This window comes from Hyaena hyaena, unplaced genomic scaffold, assembly GCF_003009895.1.
Source record: "Hyaena hyaena isolate Hyena2069 unplaced genomic scaffold, ASM300989v1 scaffold_1563, whole genome shotgun sequence".
Classification (NCBI taxonomy): Eukaryota; Metazoa; Chordata; class Mammalia; order Carnivora; family Hyaenidae; genus Hyaena; species Hyaena hyaena.
In genome coordinates, this window is record NW_024082196.1 from 26552 (window position 1) to 46338 (window position 19787).

General features: G+C 43.2%; 1 protein-coding gene across 1 annotated transcript in view; it reads right to left on the reverse strand.

Annotated features, from left to right (window-relative positions):
• LOC120226025 (methyltransferase-like protein 24) overlaps positions 1 to 19583 on the reverse strand; it is a gene marked incomplete at its 3' end in the record, with an annotated part of 39493 nt that extends 19910 nt beyond the window's left edge. Inside the window, exon 1 of the mRNA XM_039224219.1 lies at positions 19266 to 19583. Coding sequence (XP_039080150.1) covers positions 19266 to 19583 — 318 coding nt within the window. The remainder of the gene's footprint in view (positions 1 to 19265) is intronic.
• Between the last annotated feature and the right edge of the window lie 204 nt (positions 19584 to 19787).

The window sequence follows — 19787 nt, forward strand, 5'->3', positions numbered from 1 at the left end:
AGCCATCAAGTTAGGTGTTATCCAAACCCATCTGTTAGGAAGAGCACTGAGCTTTTCTACTGTATTGAAAGTTTGTTTTCATAATTCCAAAGCTGTTGACCTGTAACCTTGAAACTATAAATACTTGGCTCCAGTCAATTTTATTTGGTAAATGCAGAACAATTCATTGTTCAGGTAGAGGTGAAAACTATGTTTGTCTTGAGAGGCTGATCCCACACAGCCTTGTAGGGATGCCCTTTCTGATCACAACTGGTCCAGCCCCCCTCATTCCACCTGCACAACTATGCATGCAGAGTCTCTTAAATGTAAACAAATGCATCCCTCCCTGTAGGAATTCATTTTACAAAGAAAGTGACTCCAACATACTTGAAAACATGGTGCATAGTTTTGCTCTTCTTCAACATATATTACAATGGGAGCATTCTTAATCTCTCTACAAAACTAACTCTGTCAGGGGGGCCTGGGTGGCTCAGTCAGTTAAGTGTCTGACTTCAACTCAGGTCATGAATTCATGGTTCATGGGTTTGAGCCCTGCGTTGGGCTCTGTGCTGACAGCTCAGAGCCTGGAGCCTGCTTCAGATTCTGTGTCTCCCTCTCTCTCTGCCCCTCCCCCACTCATGCTGTGTGTGTGTGTGTGTCTCAAAAATAAATAAACATTAAAAATTAAAAAAAAAAAACTAACTAGTCCTATCAACCTACATTCAGCATCGTTTCTACCTGTGCTCTCCTGCTGCTACCAGTATAGTTGTATTTTCACCCGGAGTCACTTGCTTTGTTCCCAAACCAATTTATATCAGTTTCACAAGCTATTTAAATTATATAATTTAATTAAAATTTAGGTAAACTGATGAAACCTGTGCACAGAAAGAAAACAGGTTCTCTTTTCTACAAAACCAAGTCAGTAAAAGCTAGGTGCTATTTTCAAATGCTGTTGCATTAGGTATGAGTGAAGTAACTGTAAAATAGAATAACAAAATCACTGAAATCCAAAGGTGTTCTGCACATAGGTTGCCTCACAAGTGTTAAGTTCTTGCTCCACTTTGAAGAGACCAAAATTGGAAAAGGGTGATGCAGTTCAGATGGGTTTTTGCTAGAAAGACCAGAACTCCAACCAGGAGCCAAACTCACAATAGAAGACTGGCAAACAAATGCGCATGCACGGTTTGAGTTAAGACAGGCTGTGTATATACTTTTTGTTAATCACTACTTTAACTACCTTCTATGTAACTGACCAGTTACTGCAAATCGGTGCAGTTACTCCTTTTCTATAGGAGGCTTCTACTCACTGTGCTAAATAAATGACTGTAGAGATTCCACAAGCACACAAAGACAGCGCGATGTTATTAATAAGCTTAAAAGATGTGAGACTAATGTCCGTGTGTAACTGCAGAAATACAAACATAAGGCAGGACTGTGGATACAGCAGAAGAGTAGAAGAGATGACCATAACTTCTTTTATGTTTGTTTCTCAAGAAGCTACGAAGTTTTCTGCCTTTAAAAAAACCTTTTTTTTTTGACATTCAGCATTTTGACAATATAAAACAAACACTTAGTTACAAATGAGGTAGAGTAAAAATCAATACCAAGGAGGAGCCATTGGCTGCTATTCTGAAAACAAAACATGGCTCTTCTCTAAGGTACAGTTTAAGGAGACCACAGGAGGCAGAACTGGCCATCAGTAGGACCGTGCACCTCCGCACTACTTCTCAGGGGTGGCCTGGTGTGGTCCCCGCCCTCCAGGCTGTGGGGCAGGACTCAGACTCCGCCTCCTGAGGGCTCAGCACAGCCAGCAGCGAGGTGATTCCAGGAGACAGAAGCCCATCACACTGGGGCATCGCTCAGTTAAAAGTGAACACTTGTTACCGGTGGTTCTACACCAGGTTTAGGAATCAACCATCTCCATCATAACGGACAAGTCTTAACTGGGCACCCACCCCTCCGCGAGGGAGGGAGTGGTCCTTCACAGCAGGCCTGGGGTAGGGGAGGCAGAGGTAACTGTATTCTTCAAACTCCTATGACTGATTCTGATCCACTCCCCAGATTAAGAATTTAGGGCTTTGTGAGGCCCATGCTCCTACTGAAATCAACTGCAAGCAAATGTGTATGCAAACAGATGTTCATGATTCTGGAATGCTTGTCCATAGCTTCCATCGAATTGTTTTCACCAAATTTTGTAACTCCTGTCTACACAATCCACAGGAAATTTGAGAAGAAACTGAACACAAGAATTCCCTACAGAGAGCCTCCCTGTTGTATTTTCTGTCTCTAATTTTTTTTCCACCAAACTGCAATCTGTTCCCATTTCTTCACTTCTATTTTTAAATTGAAAATTTTGGGTTTCAAAATAACGAAAACTAAAACCTCCTGAATAAAAGACACAGAAAATTAAATTTCCAACTTCCTTTACTCACTTCTCCCATTCCTATATGGTTTTATTGTTTTTTTTTTAACTTATAAAACCTTAAGAGCACTTTTGATCTGTTTCTTCTATTAAATTAATGACTTGACCAAACATATGTACCTTTAATTATCAACATACTAGCTTGCCTATATTTTTTAAATAACAAACTTTTACATAGAGATAGTATTTTTTTTCCCTGCTCCTAGTCTCAACATATCACAATAACAAGAAAGGACACAATGTTATACATATAAACAGACTTCAATCTATGCTAGTGGTTTGGCTTTATAAATAAGAACATTCGCTGTCCAGGAATAAGGCCCAGGCATTCAGATTTTCCAAAACAATTCTCTGTATCCAGGGTACCTAAATGAAGTCAAACACAGGTTTCTTTCCAAACTGATGTAGCTCTCTGCTCCTGATTGAGGTTAATGTCCTGTAAGTGCACATTAGTTAAATAAGTCATTTTTTTACTATTTCTGTACAAAATGAATATTCACTATTCAAAAGAACATTCCCTATCATAATTATACAATCAGTTCAAATGTGTTCGTAAGCAATGGAAGGCATGTTTGAAATTCCAACCTGACAAAATAGCTAAATTTAAGCTTTAAAATATATTAGTTGACTTGGAAAATATCTAAGAAGCCTTAATATCAAACCTAAAATCTATAGTAATCAGCATATTTTTCTGAGATCCAGATTTCAGCATAGATGTAGGGCATAGTAGAAAGTAGAAAGACTATTAAATCTGACCTGGGTTAAAACCTCTATTTACCTTGAACCAGTATTTAACAGAGTCCCTCCTGGTAGAATGGAAATAACAACCATCTCACTCACAAGGTTATTATGAGAACCACCTAGGATAATGACACAGCAAGCTTTTATAAGCTTGGGAAGAGTTGTTTATAAGTGGCATGGGGGGTGGGGGGGCACGCCTGGGTGGCTCAGTTGGTTAAGCACCCGACTTCGGCTCAGGTCATGATCTCAAGGTTCATGGGTTCGAGCCCCATGTTGGGCTTTGTGCTAATAGCTCAGAGCCTGGAGCCTGCTTCGGATTCTGTGTCTCCCTCTCTCTCTGCCCTATCCCACTCATGCTCTGTCTCTCTCTCAAAAATAAATAAAGATTAAAAAAGCTTTTAAAGTGAAGTATCTGCATAACTGCTGTTCTCTTTAACACAAATGCCCAAGAGAAGCAAACAATTAGACACCACATTTTTGCTAAGCACGCCCATTCCCATTAATGAGCACCAACAGGCAGGGTGCTAGGACTCTCCCACGGTGAATCTGTCTTTAACTGAACAGAGAAAAGCATGTAGTTTCACACCGGTCATAAATTCCATGGGCTTCTGGACATTATTTTTACCTGAGATATATTTCACATACTATAAAAGTTGCCATTTTAAACAATGGAGTGGTTTTTGATATAGACACAGGTTGTCCAACCATCACCCCTATTTAATTGCAGGGTATTTTCATCACATTAAAATGAAACCCTGTTCCCAGGAGCCGTCATCCTCCATTCTCTCCTCCCACCCACACCCACCCCCCGCTTCCAGCCTCTGGCAACCACTGATCTACTTCCTGTCTCTATAAATTTGCCCACTTGGGTTACTCCATTGAAAAAGAATGATGCAATATGTTATTGCTTGTGACTGTTTTCTTTCACTTAGCATAATGTTTTCAAAAAGTTTACCCACATTGTAGCATATATCAGGACTTCTTTCTTTTTTATGGCTGAATAATATTTCGTCATATAGATACACCACATGTTGAGCATCCATTCATCAGTTAATGGACACGTAGGCTGCTTGCAACTTCTGGCTATTCCGAATAATGCTGCTATAAACATTTATGTACAAGCTTTGTGTGAACCTATGTTTTCAGTTTTCTTGGGTATATACCAAAGAATGCAATGGCCAGGTATTTCCAGGAACTCATGAACCCTAATGTTCATGTCAGCACTCTCTGTGTGACTCATTTTCATGGCAGACAGAAGGCAACATAGTTCACCAGAGATCCCCAAAATCAAAGGAGGAGTTGAAGACATGCATGAAGGAAAAAGGGGAGTTCTGCGTGAAGCACTACATTGCTGGTCCCAAAATGCCCTATTCATATATCCCCATACCATACAAAAGCAGTAGCCATAGTTAGGATGAGGGGACCAGCACTGGACCTAATCTGGCCATAATCCTCCCATAATAAGAACAACCAACACTGTGCTGGGCACATTACATGGGCGGTCTAACAGGTGAAAGGATGGGGAAACATGATTTCTTAAAACAAACACTGATTGCAGCCAATTCCTACCAGAGTGGCATAATTCATCTCTAGGCCAGGCCTGGAAGGAGAGGGAAAAACAGAAGAAGATAAATTGCCTGAGTAAGAAAATGACATGTATCTGGAATTTGTTTGCTGGAAACTCAAGAGAGTAAAGTGGGCAGCGGGGGCTTGAAGCCTAGAAAATGGAAGAAAGGAACTGAAGTATAGACAAGAGAAGGCAGGATCAATGGTTCATGAGTCTAAGAAGCAAATACAGCCAGTAAGAAATCCTCAATGGCCAAGGAAACTTTGAGTAATCAATTTTAAGTCCATTTCTGTTTTGAACTCCATTAGTATCTCCTTCTATTACCCTGAGACCTTCAGCAAGGTGTGTGGTGGTGTCATGCTAGGGGATTAAAGAAATGGGCAGAGAGGAGAAAGTGGTGGCCCGAGGTAGAACCCGGAGAAGGAATTCATAGAGAGTGATTGGAAAATGTAAGCCCCAGATATTATCAGACCACTGGAGGACAGGAAAAGTCTGGGACCTCTCATAGCACATGGCTCAAGCCATCTTAAGGATTAAGGATTAAGATTAAAGATGGGGTCATCTGACTGTCATAATACCGTCTGCCCAACAAAATACACTTGTGTTAGAAAAGGCAGTAACTGGCAGTGATAAATAAACACCAAGATTTAACTCACTTTAACGTTCACTGCATGGCAATGGCCTTAAAACAAAAACCTTGAAGACTTTATAATGACATTCCTATGAATGGTTAAAGAGGATTAAAACTTTTTCTCCATGTCCCTGTTGGAAGTCAAGGCCATTCTTCTCATGAAGGTCAGTGGATACCCCAGGTTGAATGGTCATAGCTGAGTGACCCTGAGTCCACTTCCATAGCAGGGGTTGGCAAAGGTTTTCTCTAACAACCAGATAGTAAATACGTCAGACTTTGCAAGCCAAAAAGCAAAATCAAGGATACTAAGTAGGTACTTACATAACAAAAGATAAGTTTACACATTTTTATTTATGAAATTCAAAATATAACAATCGAGCACATTTTTTATAATATAGATCCACTAATGAGAAGAATGGAATTTTTTTCTGGCATTTTGCTTCACTGGGATTCAAAGTTAATGATACCTGGGGTGTCTGGGTGGCTCAGTTGGTTAAGCATTAGACTCTTGATTTTGGGTCAGGTCACCATCCCATGTTCATGAGATTAAGCTCCACAATGGGCTCTGCACTGACAGTGTGAAGCCTGCTTGGGATTCTCTCTCACCCTCTTCTTCTGCCCCTTCCCCACTTGCACTCTCTCTCTTTCTCTGTCTCTCAAAATAAATAAACAAACTTAAAAAAAAAACCCACAAAGTTAGGGTTGCCTTGGTGGCTCACTTCGTTAAGCGTCTGACTTTGGCTCAGGTCATGATCTTCTGGTCATGAGTTCAAGGCCCAGGTCAGGCTCCATGCTGACAGCTCAGTGCCTGAAGCCTGCTTCAGATTCTGTGTCTCCCTCTTTCTCTCTGCCCCTCCCCAGATCAGGCTTTGCCTCTCTCTCTCTCAAAAATAAAAACATTAAAAAAAATTTTAACCCACAAAGTTAATGCTTCCACTCATCAAATCAGTTGCAAATGTTCTTACTTCGTGGGCCATACCAAAACAGGTGCAGGCCAGATATGGTTTGTGACTTCTGTTCTATAGTCACCAATGTCTGAAGCAAAATCAATGTTGAGTGCTCTGTTCCAAGAGTCTGTAGTGTAATACCTTGATTCAGAAATTAAACACCTCTAAGTGACTCTGGAGTAGCTCTCAAAAGATTCAGATGTTCCTCAAACACACAGGTCTAACACTGCAATGACTGAAATAACCATTTTTTTCAACTGATTTTCCTGAGTACCTACTATCTGCTGGTACTATCATAGTCACAGGGGATGCAGTGGTGAGCAGGACAGATGAGCACCTGACCTTCACAGGGGATAAGACTGAAAACAAGAATAAAAGAAAGGGGGACAGGTGGCTGGCTAGTCAGTGGATCGTGCAACTCTTCATCTCAGGGTTGTGAGTTCGAGCCCCAAGTTGGGTATGGAGAATACTTAAAATTTTTTTTAATCTCAAAAAAATAATAAAAGAAAGAAAAAATGTCATTGAGTAGGGGTGCTATGGGGAAAGTAAGAAGACATTACAAAAGAACTTGTGGGTGGGGAACTACCTGGATAAAGTCATTTAGTAAGGAGTTCCTTTTGCTCAACCTTATCAATCTTGTTTTTCAGACATCTTGCATTTTTTCCCAATGTAATGGGGGTAAACTAGACTCCCACTGTGTTTTGATCTGCTTCCACAGTTTATTGATCATCTCTCTGTACACTCATATTGCTCTCATATATATGTATATATGCACATATATGTGTGTGTATATATATGTATATATGTATATGTTTATGTGTGTAATCCCCTGCTTGTTTTTCTGTTCAGTTGTCTATCTCTTTTTTATTATGTGTATGGGGGGGGTTTCTTTTTTTGTTTACTATTTTTAAATTTTGGACATTAATCTTCTATTGGTGATACAAATTCAATATCCTCTCCCAGTCTATGAGTTGTCTTTTAATTTAATTTAATTTAATTTAATTAATTAATTAATTTGTTTTTAACATTTATTCATTTTTGAGAGACAGAGACAGAGCATAAGTGGGGCAGGGGTAGAGAGAGAGAGCAAGAGAGGGAGACACAGAATCCAAGGTAGGCTCCAGGCTCTGAGCTGCCAGCACAAAGCCCAATGTGGGGCTCGAACTCACAGACCATGAGATCATGACCTGAGTTGAAGTCAGACACTTAACTGACTGAGCCACCCAGGCGCCCCATAATTTTATTTTAATTTTTATCTTATAAGTAATCTACCTTATGTGAGAATTGGTTGTTAGCTACTATCTCAGCAAGCACATGGAAAAAGTCATGGGTTTTGAGTTTAAACCTTCTTTTCATCCCATATAGCTCTGTTTTACCCAAACTGGTGTCTCTGAGCTTTAGCTTCCTCATCTGCAAAATGCGGATCATTACCACCTCATCAGTTACTTCTGAAAATTAAAGAACACATGCAACTCCTCTAGCACAGGATCCCCCACCCCACTCTTACATCGTAAACTTCTCAAAGGCCTTATCTTCCCCTCGCTACCAAGGCCAATACTTAAATTTTGTTTATTGTGTTGGTTAAATTGAGTTTATCTTTTAAATGTATATAAAATACCAAGTATAATACTATGCAGTTAATTGATTAAAATGTAAAGGGCAGGACCAGAAAAATAACTTAGTAAATCAGCTCTTTAACCCATGATTACTCCACTAGACTCCTTTGAACTACACCTTCCCTGCTTCCTCACCTCACCTTGTGTACACAGGTACACACACACACACACACACACAGGCCTGGAGCTCAGTTTTCTGGCTTCTGGAGTTGTCACAAAGCTTTGCTCCCTGCATGTAACCCCTCTAACCTGCCCCACACACACACACACAGATGCTCATTCTAATTAATTTATTCTCCTTCATTAACATATAATAAAAATGCTTCCCCAAATCAGACACCTGGAAGTATCACAATCTCAGTCTTCAAGTTATATTACAAAGCTGTGGTAATCAAAAACAGTATGGTACAGACACGAAAACAAGACATGGATCAATGAAACAGAGAAGAAAACCCAGAAATAAAGCCACAATTATATGGTCAATTAGTCTTTCACAAAGCAGGAAAGAATATACAATGGGAAAAGGACAATCTCTTCAACAAATGATCTTGGGGAAACTGGACAGCTACATGCAAAATTATGAAACTGAAACTCTTTCTTACACCATATACAAAAATAAATTCAAAATGGATCAAAGACCTAAATGTGAGACCTGAAACCATTAAAATCCTAAAAGAGAGCACAGGCAGCAATTTCCTCTGGCACTGGCTGTAGCAACATTTTTCTAGAAATGTCTCCTTAGGCAAAGGAGACAAAAGCAAAATAAACTATTGGGACTACATCGAAATAAAAAGCTTCTGTAGAGCAAAGGAAATAATTGACAAAACAAAAAGACAGCCTACTGAATGGGGGGAAATATTTGCAAATGACCTATCCAATAAAGGGTTAGTATCCAAATATATAAAGAATTGATACAACACAACACCCCAAAAAAACCCAAATAATCCAAATAAAAAATGGGTAGAAGACATGAACAGACATTTCTCCAAAGACATACAGATGGCCAATAGACACATAGAAAGATTCCCTCACTTATCATCAGGGAAATACAAACCAAAACCGCAATGAGATATCACCTCACACCTGTCAGAATGGCTAAAGTCAAAAACACAAGAAACAACACATGTTGGTGAGGATGTAGAGAAAAAGGAACCTTTGAACATTGTTGGTGGGAATGCAAACTGGCGCAGCCACTGTGGAAAACAGTATGGAGGTTCCTCAAAAAGTTAGAAATAGAACTACCACCTGATCTAGTAATCACACTACTGAGTATTTACCCAAAGAATACAAAAACACTAATTCAAAGGGATGCATGCACCCCTATGTCTATTGCAGTGTTATTTACAACAACCGGGTTATAGAAGGAGCTGAAGTGTCCATTGCTAGATAAATGGATAAAGAAGATGTGGTATATATACACAATGCAATAGCATTTCGCCATAGAAAAGAATGAAATTTTGCCGTTTTCCACAACATGGGTGGAGCTAGAGAGTATAATGCTAAGCAAAATAAGTCAGAGAAAGACAAACACCATATGATTTCACTCATATGAGGAATTTAAGAAACAAAACAAAGGAGCAAAGGGGAAAAAAAGACAAACAAACCAAGAAACAGACTCTTAACTATAGAGAACAAACTGATGGGTACCAGAGGGCAGGAAGGAGGAAGGATGAGTGAAACAGGTGATGGGGATGAAGGACCGCACTTGTCACGATGAGCGCTGAGTAATGTACAGAATTGTTGAATCACTGTATTGTACACTTGAAACTAGTGTAACACTGTACGTTAACAATACTGGAATTTAAATTAAAACTTAATGCAAATTAAATTAAAAATTTCAAAAAGAAAAAATATTAGATATCCCAATGAATATTGGGCTTTGTACCCCACAGACACAGCTGTCTATACACTTCTGATGCCAAAGGGGCTGCTTCCCAGGAGAAACACAAAGTTGAACAGATACCATCTTCATTTACAGAGCTATTCTCACAGGCTAGGTGTCTCCACCTACATGCTCGTGTTTCATCTTCACAACCACCCTGTGGATTAAGCACTACTACTTTTCACAGAGGAGAAAACTAAAGACTAGACCAGGTATGCCACATCCAGTGAGTAGGGGAGCAGAACTTAAACATCCCACTTCAAGTATAAAAATAGGAACCCTTGTCACAGATGAGGCTGCATTATGATCATGTATTTTCATGACAAGTGCAAATCCACATAAATAGGTCTCCAAGGACCTCATGTGTTACCTTCACTGGCTTCCCCGTATTCTACCCCCCCAAATTGCTGAAACACAAGGCCTCCTTCCACAGTGATCTAATCACTGTGCTCAATTAGCACTTTGTGAATTCGGATTGGTAAGTGATTTGTTGTACTCCACTCAAAGTAGATAGAAAAACAAACTGAAAACCCTGGCTATCACGTTGTGCACAATAGCAAACACTGTATAACATGCGTATTGCCTCTGATTTGGGGCCAGATCCTGAAAAGAGGTTTGGAAACCTTTCAACTTCCTCCAACTAGAAGTAAATGATCGCCATGAAGATGGATTTAAACACGGGAGTTTGAGTCATCTCCCCAGAGGCCTTCAGCTCATTTATATGCACGGCTTCATTTATTCAAAACTTGCTTTCCTTTCCCCAGGAAAAAAAAAAAAAGAAAGAAAGAACCGCAGCCCATCATCCCATCACTACGTTGGGCAAGGAATCTAACATAAACAATGTCAACGAGAAGGATTGTATCTAACAAACTCCAGGACACACCACAGCAGTGTTTATAAGATGTAAATGGAGTCTTGTTTTATTTCCCTCTTCTGCTAAATTCAGATGTCTGCTTCATTTTAGATCCAGGCCTCCTGAAAAGAGCTTCACATGCTTTATTCAATGCTGTCAAATGTGCATATTCAGCGAGGCGTTCAAAACGGCAAACGAGAAACATGACCCAGACGGTGCCCGTTTAGATACGGATGATCGAAGGGTTACCGTACGGTGGTGGCTGGAAGTGCGGTTCAACGAACATCTCCAGCGCTCTGATTCCCGAGCATAGGGCGGGCCCTTGTCCTCCCAGACCGGGTATCCGGCCACGGGTTTGCAAGCAGAAATGCTGGGGTGGCATCGGGCCAGAACATTTAATAATGCCATACAAGGCCCTCCAGAGCACTCACCCCTCTGCCAAGGTGCCAGGCAAGTCTCCAGATGGTGACCGCGCCGCCAGCCTGGGGTCCAGAGAGAGGACGACAACATACTGAGAGTCACCCCAACCCAGCCAAACCGGCAGATACACAGCATGAGCAAGAAATAAACTTTTGTTGGTGTGAGCCTCGAGATCTGAAAGTTGTTTGTGATCGCGGAGTAAACCTGCCCCTTCCTACCCGACACCCTGGACACGTGGTGCCATGAAAAAAGGCTTGGTGTCTCTTGGGATAAGTTAGCAGATCTGTGTAATTTAGTGTCTGAAGCTAAATGTTATTATCTTGTCAGGGAAAGATCCCTCGGCCCGTAGTTCACTTGGACCCCAATCATCATGTTCTAAAATCTGAATTAAATAGACCAAGCAGAATGGGAGAGAGAAAATTACAGTTGTAACCTTCCAAACTGCCAGTTCTAATTTATTGATCTGTCAACGTTCTTAGTAGTAAACAATAGAAACCACTCTGGCTAGTTAAGTAGAAAAGGAATTGATTAAATATTTATTAGCTTGCAGAATCTCAAGGGCAGAACGCCACCCTACTTGCCAATGTAGACTATACTGCCCCACTGCTGGGCACAGACTGCATGGTTCATTTCACCACCCTGGATACCAGATGCCTCCACTCAGCCACTATGCCACTCAGTGGTCCTCATGCTGCTTGCTTCTTTGAATCTCTAAGATACAACCAAATTCTCATGCAAGTATATCTGAATGCTGAGGCCTCAGTCGCATGAATGCACTCTAGGTGCAAGGAAAAATGGGAAAACTATTTTTTGGGTTTTTTTTTTTTCTTAGAAAGGTGGAGAATTCTACATGAGGGAAATTCAAAGGTGTGGTCAAAAAGAATGATAAATACCAACTACACGTGGGGTAACAAGTAATAGACATAACTAAAGTCTTCAGTGATCATTTCAGTCCATAGTCAAGTTCTCAGAGCCTCTCTGGTTTACTACTCCCTCAATTCTACCCAAGTACCCTTCCAACGAATCCCTGCTTTTACTAGTTTCATTTGGCTTCTGTCAATTGCAACCAATAGATTCCTAATACAGAAGCACTCATACATTAAAGAGATTCAGATTAGCCAGTTGCAAACAGGGATCTAAATATTGAGATGCTCTGATGAATTTTTCAGATTTTTTTTTTTTTACAAAGCAACTCTCTGCATTGACAGAAAAAAAATGAAACAAAAAACATAAGACTCTAACTTTGGTTTGAGAACCGTAATTGGAATAACGGCCTACATACTGATTATACTTACTTTCTCTACTAAAAGTCCCCACAAATACTTTTTACTTAAAAAAATAAAAGGAAAAATGTTGCATCTGTGAAGATCTTATGTGCATATACCCAAATGAATTTTTTTTTAAATGAGTAGTATGCAGAAGGTGCCAACTTACTGCCAAATGCTACATGGAAATAAGGTTATCTGGGGCACCTGGGTGGCTCAGTTGGTTAAGCATCTGACTTTGGCTCAGATCATGATCTCGCGATTCACCAGTTCAAGCCCCATGTCAGGCTCTGTGCTGACCGCTCAGAGCCCGGAGCCTGCTACAGATTCTATGTTTTCCTTACTCTCTGCCCCTCTCCTGCTCGTGCTCTGTCTCTCTCTCAAAAATGAATAAACATTTTAAAAAAGGTTATCTATAAGAATATATCTGGACAGAGAAATAGTTAACCAATAAAGAAATACATACACACAAAGGCACAGATGCGAGGCTTATTAAAAACAAAACAAACCAAGACAAACAAACAAAAAAACTAAATTCTAAGTCTGGGTGCTGAGGTTCAAGGTCCCTGAACTGGATTAGTTAAAATAATAGAATATGAGAAAAACAAAACCGTAAGGGTAAAACTGTACAATAATTATACTAAATAGTTAAGGAATGCTAAGGACTTGACTTGTTGGGGTAACTTCGGGAAGGTTTCCTCTTTCTCTAAGAATGGCTTCTGGGACAGGGAGGGGGCTCCTGGGCTACATTTATGGCTTGTGGCTAGAGCTGGCTGATCTAAAGTGAATATCTAAGATAGCAAGCTGGAGATGAGGGAGGCCAGCCTTGTTACAGTAACACTTTAGGGAGAAGGTCAAGGGGAGCTGGGATTTCCTGGGCAGGCCTGCTCCTTCCCCCGGCACTTCAGTGGTCACTTAACTCTTCCTCCAATTCAGTGAGAAATTCTCAAGTTTTCCCAATACATGTCTTTAATTTTTTTTGGCATTTTTTGCTTAAGCTGGGTCAGAGTCCTTCCTCTCTTGTTTATAACCAAAAGAATATTACATTAACTAAGTATACTGCTCTACAATCTTATTCTCCCCATTACCCTACTCTAGCCTTAGGTAACTCATCTTTCTTGACTAGGAATGACTAAAAAGGACCTTTGGCTTCTGTGTATCTAGTTTTTCTGTGCATGTGGCCATCGAGCTTAGCAGCATTAACATTGCTTGTCACTTTTTTAGGAAAAACAATGATTAGTTCTGACATCTGGCTAAGAGGTTGCAACTTCAAATGCCTTCAGAGATCAGGCAGGTAATGCAAATGGAGAGAATGCTGAGCTGGGCTGCACTGGACACTGTATGCCCCATCTAATGATATTATATTCAAAATGCTTAAAACACTGTATGGTTCAAACAAAAGTCTTCGTGGGCCAGATCTACCTCCTGAGCCATTCACCAACAACCCAGCTTGTTATTAGGTTAAATACCTGTGGTCTTAGACCATGAGGTTCAGACAACTAAATTTTGTCTCACTCATTTGACAGCATAAAAACGTTCTTGTATACCAAGTCCTCCCGCCCTCTCTTAGCCAAAAACTCCCCAGGCCATTAAGGGGACCCGTATGAGGTCTCTAGAGAACCCAAGGGCTGCTTTTAAAAGAAGCTTATCGATGCTGGTAGATTTCCTGCTTCTGTGGGTGTGGCGTGGTAAATGAAGCAGGCTCCCGTTACTTTCTATGAATCACAGAATAAAGAGCACAAGTGCTCCAAAGGTGTCATAGCGCAGATGGAAAAACTCAAATGCCCACCACCCTTGACAGTCTCCAGTTTAACCACACAACTCTGGTTCTCTTTGCAGACTACAAGGGAAATCTAACTCGAGAAAACGGACGGGATTTCCTGTTCCTTGGAAAATGGACTGGACGAACTGCACGGGAACACCTAACATCACCATCACTTGCTGACAAACAGTGGAGCCTCCATTCCCAGCTCCTTTGCCCGCAGAATGCTCTCTGAGGAACTGCGGGGGTTCAGAAGTGGTGCGGAGGTCTATTCTCCATCTAAGGCACATCCAAGTTTTAATCAAAACCTGCTTTTCTCTGTGAAACCAAGCAACTGCTATTTCACACCCACATATTGCTGGAGCTCATTCAATTACCCTCAATGACTTTGTTTAAAATGAAAATGCTTTGCCTCCTGAGGACAGTGTGAGAGGACTGATTAATGGTGTTCCCTGAAGGACGAGAGTGTAGGTACACAGCAAAAATCTAAGCAGCTGGAAACTACTGCTGGGCCATATTTTACGAGCCATTCAAACCTACCTTCAAGTGTACTGTAAAGAGTAAGGACTTTGAAGGCAGTTGGGTATATCAGGGAGTCTACTATGCATCTTCCTCTTCCTTCCTGATGAAAATCACAGAATTAGAAAACTAAGATGATGAGACATGAGGAAGAAAGGCTAAATTTTTCCATATGGTTTTTCAGAAAAGGAAACAGCTTTTTTTTTCTCTTCTGACACATTGTTCCAAAGGATTTGTAACTAACAAACCAAACCAGCACATTGCTGGTTCCCTGCCTCTGTGACTCAGAAGCCACTTTTCTCTCCAACATATTAAATGTCAAGTAAAATAGCTCTGATAAGAGAGAAGAAATTTCTTCAGGAAGCTTGGCTCCTGTGTGAGTGCTTCTCCTGTGCAAAAGAGCCACGCACTGCGATGCTGCCTTTTAGGCGGATTGCTAACCTGTAAGAGAAACATCTACCCAAGACTGGGTAAAGCAGCATAAATCATGGAGGCCATATCTTAGTCCTCAACAAATGCCCCCACAAAGAGCTTCACCCATGTTATCACAGTGTATGTCGAAGACAGAAAACCCAGAAAGAAACACAGCAAGGTGGGGGGGAAGGAAAAGAATTACAGTGATATCTTTATGCACATATAGTATGTAGATTCTAGAGCCTAAGAGCTCTGATGGAAAGCTTCTGTATATACCAAAAGGCATGAGTTCTAGGCTCATCCTAATCCAAAAAAGGCAGTATTTATCCATCATGTATCATTTGCCCCCATTTCACAGTGCACTAAGGTTACGACCTCTGATGTGAAAGAGGATGTAATATTTAGGGCTAGTTTCTTTTAAGACTCGGTGAAAGAAGGGGAGGAGGAAAGAAGCAAAGAATTATATGAGGATTGCACTTCACTTTTCTTTTTTATAACAGATTATTTTCTTTTTTTTTAATGTTTTATTTATTTCTAGGAGAGAGAGAGACAGCGTGAGCAGGGGAGGGTCAGAGAGAGAGGGAGTCACAGACTGAAACAGGCAGGGGAGGGTCAGAGAGAGAGGGAGTCACAGACTGAAACAGGCTCCAGGCTCTGAGCTGGCAGTCAGCACAGAGCCCGACGCGGGGCCCGAACCCACGAACAGCGAGATCATGACATAAGTGAAAGTCGGATGCTTAATCGACTAAGCCACCCAGGCGCCCCCAGATTATTTTCTTTAAGAGAAGCATGAGCTATGATTAAAGTGGCAATATAATTGCTAAATTTTTGTGCCTCTAACACCTGCAGAGGAAACATGTTGACAAGAAACCGCCGGCAACCCAATTATTCCACGCAGGTTTCATCCACCCAAAAAGCTATCCTCAAAATAGAATGGAACTTTTTCTCCTTCACCAATCTGGCAGGTGCCTTCCACAAAGTAACCAAGAACCTAAATAACATTGTTTACCATTATTCTCAACATATAAAATTTAAATGAGATCCAAGGTTTTTAACACATAACTTCCAAACTTTAACTATGTCCATTATTTAATATTTAACGGCGCATTCAGCCTATATCGCACATCTGGACAGGAGACTAGAAAGGAGTAAGATTTGTTCCCCCAGTGATAAGAGAGAGCAAACTCTGTTCCCAAAAGTGGGCGAACAGATTGGATAACTGGTCTTTCCAGTTTTGAGGAACATTTTAATTCCCTTGGAAGAAAAAAAAAAAAAAAGGAAAATGAAACACATTCAAGATTCCCACTAGCTAGGAATGCGAGGAAGTTAGAATGTATATCTTGAAGGATAGTGAATAAATAAACAGAGAGCTGGGAAAAAGGAAATCCAGAGAAGAGTCTTCCTTAGGAGGCTAAAAAATTCAACAATACTTTAAACAGAGCAGTAAGCTCAGTCCTTTCTTACACAGTTTTAACCAAAGTCATTTAGAGCTACACATTACAGGTTGAAATAGTAAGATTCTCATATTTTTTACATATCGGTATCTCAGGAGGAACCTCTACAGAGGGGCCATTTGGGGAAATACAATTCTTTCCATCAAGCACAACTGTGGGACAAAACAGTCAATCTGAAACAGATTACCATGCAAATGACAAATCGGGATGTATTTCTGTCATCATCCCCAGCTGGGGGACAGATCAGCATGGAAGCAGGATTGATATGGGAAGGTTTCCAGGTGATGACACTTGACCTGAGCGTTCAAGAATGGAAAGGGTGTGAATCATAGGAAGGGGCGACAGTAGCCTTGCCAGGAAGAGAATCTGCATTAGCCAAAGGAATGGAACTAGGTTACAACACATTACACTTGGGGAATAGCTGAGGCTAAAGACCCAGGACAGATACGTGACTAGTAAAGCTACCATTATGGAGTGCTTATAAATACCAGACTCTATGCACACATTTCCTTCTGTTTTTTTTTTTTTTTCATTAACTTAATTTTAATAAAACCGGGGGCCAGGGCTCAGACCCAGATGGCTTATTTCTGCTAGGCACCCCCACTCCCTCGTTGATCTGGTACAGTCTCATGGCTTTAGTCCCCCTGGTAGACTGATGACTCCCATCTCTGTCTTCAGCTTGGATACTTCCTCCAACTCTCGACGAATACGTCCAACTGCCTGTTTGACATTTCCTCCTGGATGTCTAAAGGTTATCTCAGACTCAACATGCTTAAATCCAACCTCCTGATTTCTGTCCACTCCCCCCAAAGCCAAAAGCTGAACAAAGAAACTTCTCCTCCCTCCTTCTTCTTCAAAACACATGCAGGATCAGACCACGAGGCACACCTCAGCTTCCACCAGCCTATAGAAGCCACCACCATCCTCAGCCTGCATCATTGCGGCAGACTCCTGAAGGGGATGATGTGAACTTCACCTCCGGCGACCCTGAGAGTCTGTGCATTCCAACCCTGTCCATGTGCAGGACAGCCTCCAGCTACAGATACTGTTGTCTGAGGCGGAGACCAAGATTTAAGAGTGATTCTTGGACAGGTGACAACAGAAACAACACAGGCTGAGGGCGGATGTGAGAGGAAAACTTCAGGGCCGGCATGAAGGGACATCCGAGGACATCGAGAGAAACAAAAGAACCTGAACCTTTAAGACAAATCAAGTCTTAGGTCAAATGTCCCCTCGTGGTTAGCCTTTTTTGACGCCTCAGCTCGAGTTCAAGACCTTATTCACAGCTTTAGTTACATTACTGGAGGCCCAAGCCGAATGCCTCCCTCACTAGACTTTGAACTCACTTTGATACAGCATCTGGAACCTGTTAAGCCTTCGGCAGACATGTGCCGGAGACATAACATGGTGTCATGGAAAGTGCATTAGGAGCATGAAGAAGGGAGCGGAAGAGCAAATTAAGACTTCCCTTGGGGGGCACCTGAGTGGCTCGGTGCGTTGAGCATCTGACTCTTGGTTTCCGCTCAGGTCGTGATCTCACCGTTCCTGGGACCAGCCCCACGTCAGGCTCTGTACTGACAGTGCAAATCCCTGCTTGGGATTCCCTCCCTCCCACTCTCTCCCCCCTCCCTCTCTCAAAACAAATAAATAAACTTTAAAAAAGGAAAAAAAAAAAAAAAAGACTTGCTAAGTGAAGTTTCACTCGGATAGAAAAAAGTATCCGAGTTTATACAGGAAGATAACACTGACGGCCAGGCACGTTCATCAGGGGTACGGCCCAGCAGAGGCAAGGCTTGGGGGGAAGAAAGGCAAGGGCGTGATCCTGAAAAGTAGGTTAGCCTAAGAAGCTACAGAAAGCAGCAGATTTCAAAGGAAGAATTTCCCCCCTCCCCAAAAGGCACGGAGTGGGGGACAGGGGATGTTTCAAAGAAAAGAGGGTGAGCCAGGCAACAGATGGAAGTTGCCCTAGAGGCTGTGTTCGGCTTGATGGGTGGGAGGCCCAGGCAAGCTTGTACCTGCCGTCCTTAATCTTTTCATCCTCAAGTACCTAGTAAATTACTGAGCTCCAAAAGGAGGGAAGAAGGCCAGAGGCTTAACACTCTGAGGTTAAACTTGAACCACTCACTGAGGTGTGAGCCAGGAAGTTAATGCGGTAGGAAGAGCCACGCTGTCGAGTGCTGGAAGACAAACCCAGGTTATCACCTGAGTCCTCGAGGTGCCAATTAATTTCCCATCAAGAGGCGCGGGCGGGCCGGTTTCTCGCCCCCGGTGCCAGCCACCCTGCCAACGTCAGCGGCGGAACCCAAGGGAAATTCGGCTGGAGAGTGGATCTCCATCGCCGCGATGAAGGTGGAGTGGAAAAGCCACTCACGGTAGATACCCACCCCGCTTTGTCCGGGCCTCAAGGAGAAAACCAAGGGAAGCACAGAGTATAAATAAAACCCCAACACCTTTCTTTTCCTTTCCCTGCCCATCACTCGTGGCCTCTCCTCATTAGAATGTAAGCTTCTTGGGAGCAGGACTTGGTCGCTCACTGCTGGATGCGCGCCTAGCAGGGCGCCTGGCACGCGGCGGACGCTCGGTGGAATACTGAATGGACCCGGTTCAGTCCCACTTCGTACATGTGAATTGAAGGACACCACCACTGCAGCCAGAGAGGGCTGAGCTGGCAGAAGCAGAAGACTTCTCTGCAGGTCCCAGTGGGGCGGCCTGCGGGCCCGAGCGGAGGGCTCTGAGCGCGGTCGGGGACGGGAGTCGGGTCTAGGGCCCAAGACTGCACCGTTTGCAACTGACCTTCCGGCGGGGACGCCCGCGCTGGGCGCAGCAGCCCGGCTCCGGCGTCCCGCTGCCGCCGCCCTCCGGAGGCGCTCGGCGCCCGCTGCGCACGTAGGTCACCTGCCTCCTGCTGGCGCCGCGGGGCGGCCCGGACGCGGGCGGCAGGTGCGGCCCGGGCGGCCCGGGAGCCGGGCCCGGCGGGACGCTACGGGCCGGGGCCCGGGGCCCGGCGCGGCGCAGCTCGGCGCACAGGCGCAGGCCGAGCAGCAGCGCGGCGCCGAGCACAAACCGGCGCAGGACCCCGCAGCCCCTCCCGGGCGGCCTCTCCCGCGCCATGGCCTGCGGGCCGGGTCGGGGACTGCGCTCGGCGGCCCGCGCGCCGCGCGCGGCCGGCAGCGAGGATGTGGCCCGGCCGGCGCGAGCCGCCCACGGTGGGAGCTCCCCCGCGGGCCGGGGCGCGGGCTCGGACCCGCCTCCCTCCCTGCCGTCCACGGACGCCTCGGCGTAACCTTATCCTGCCTGCCCAGCCGAGCGCGCCCG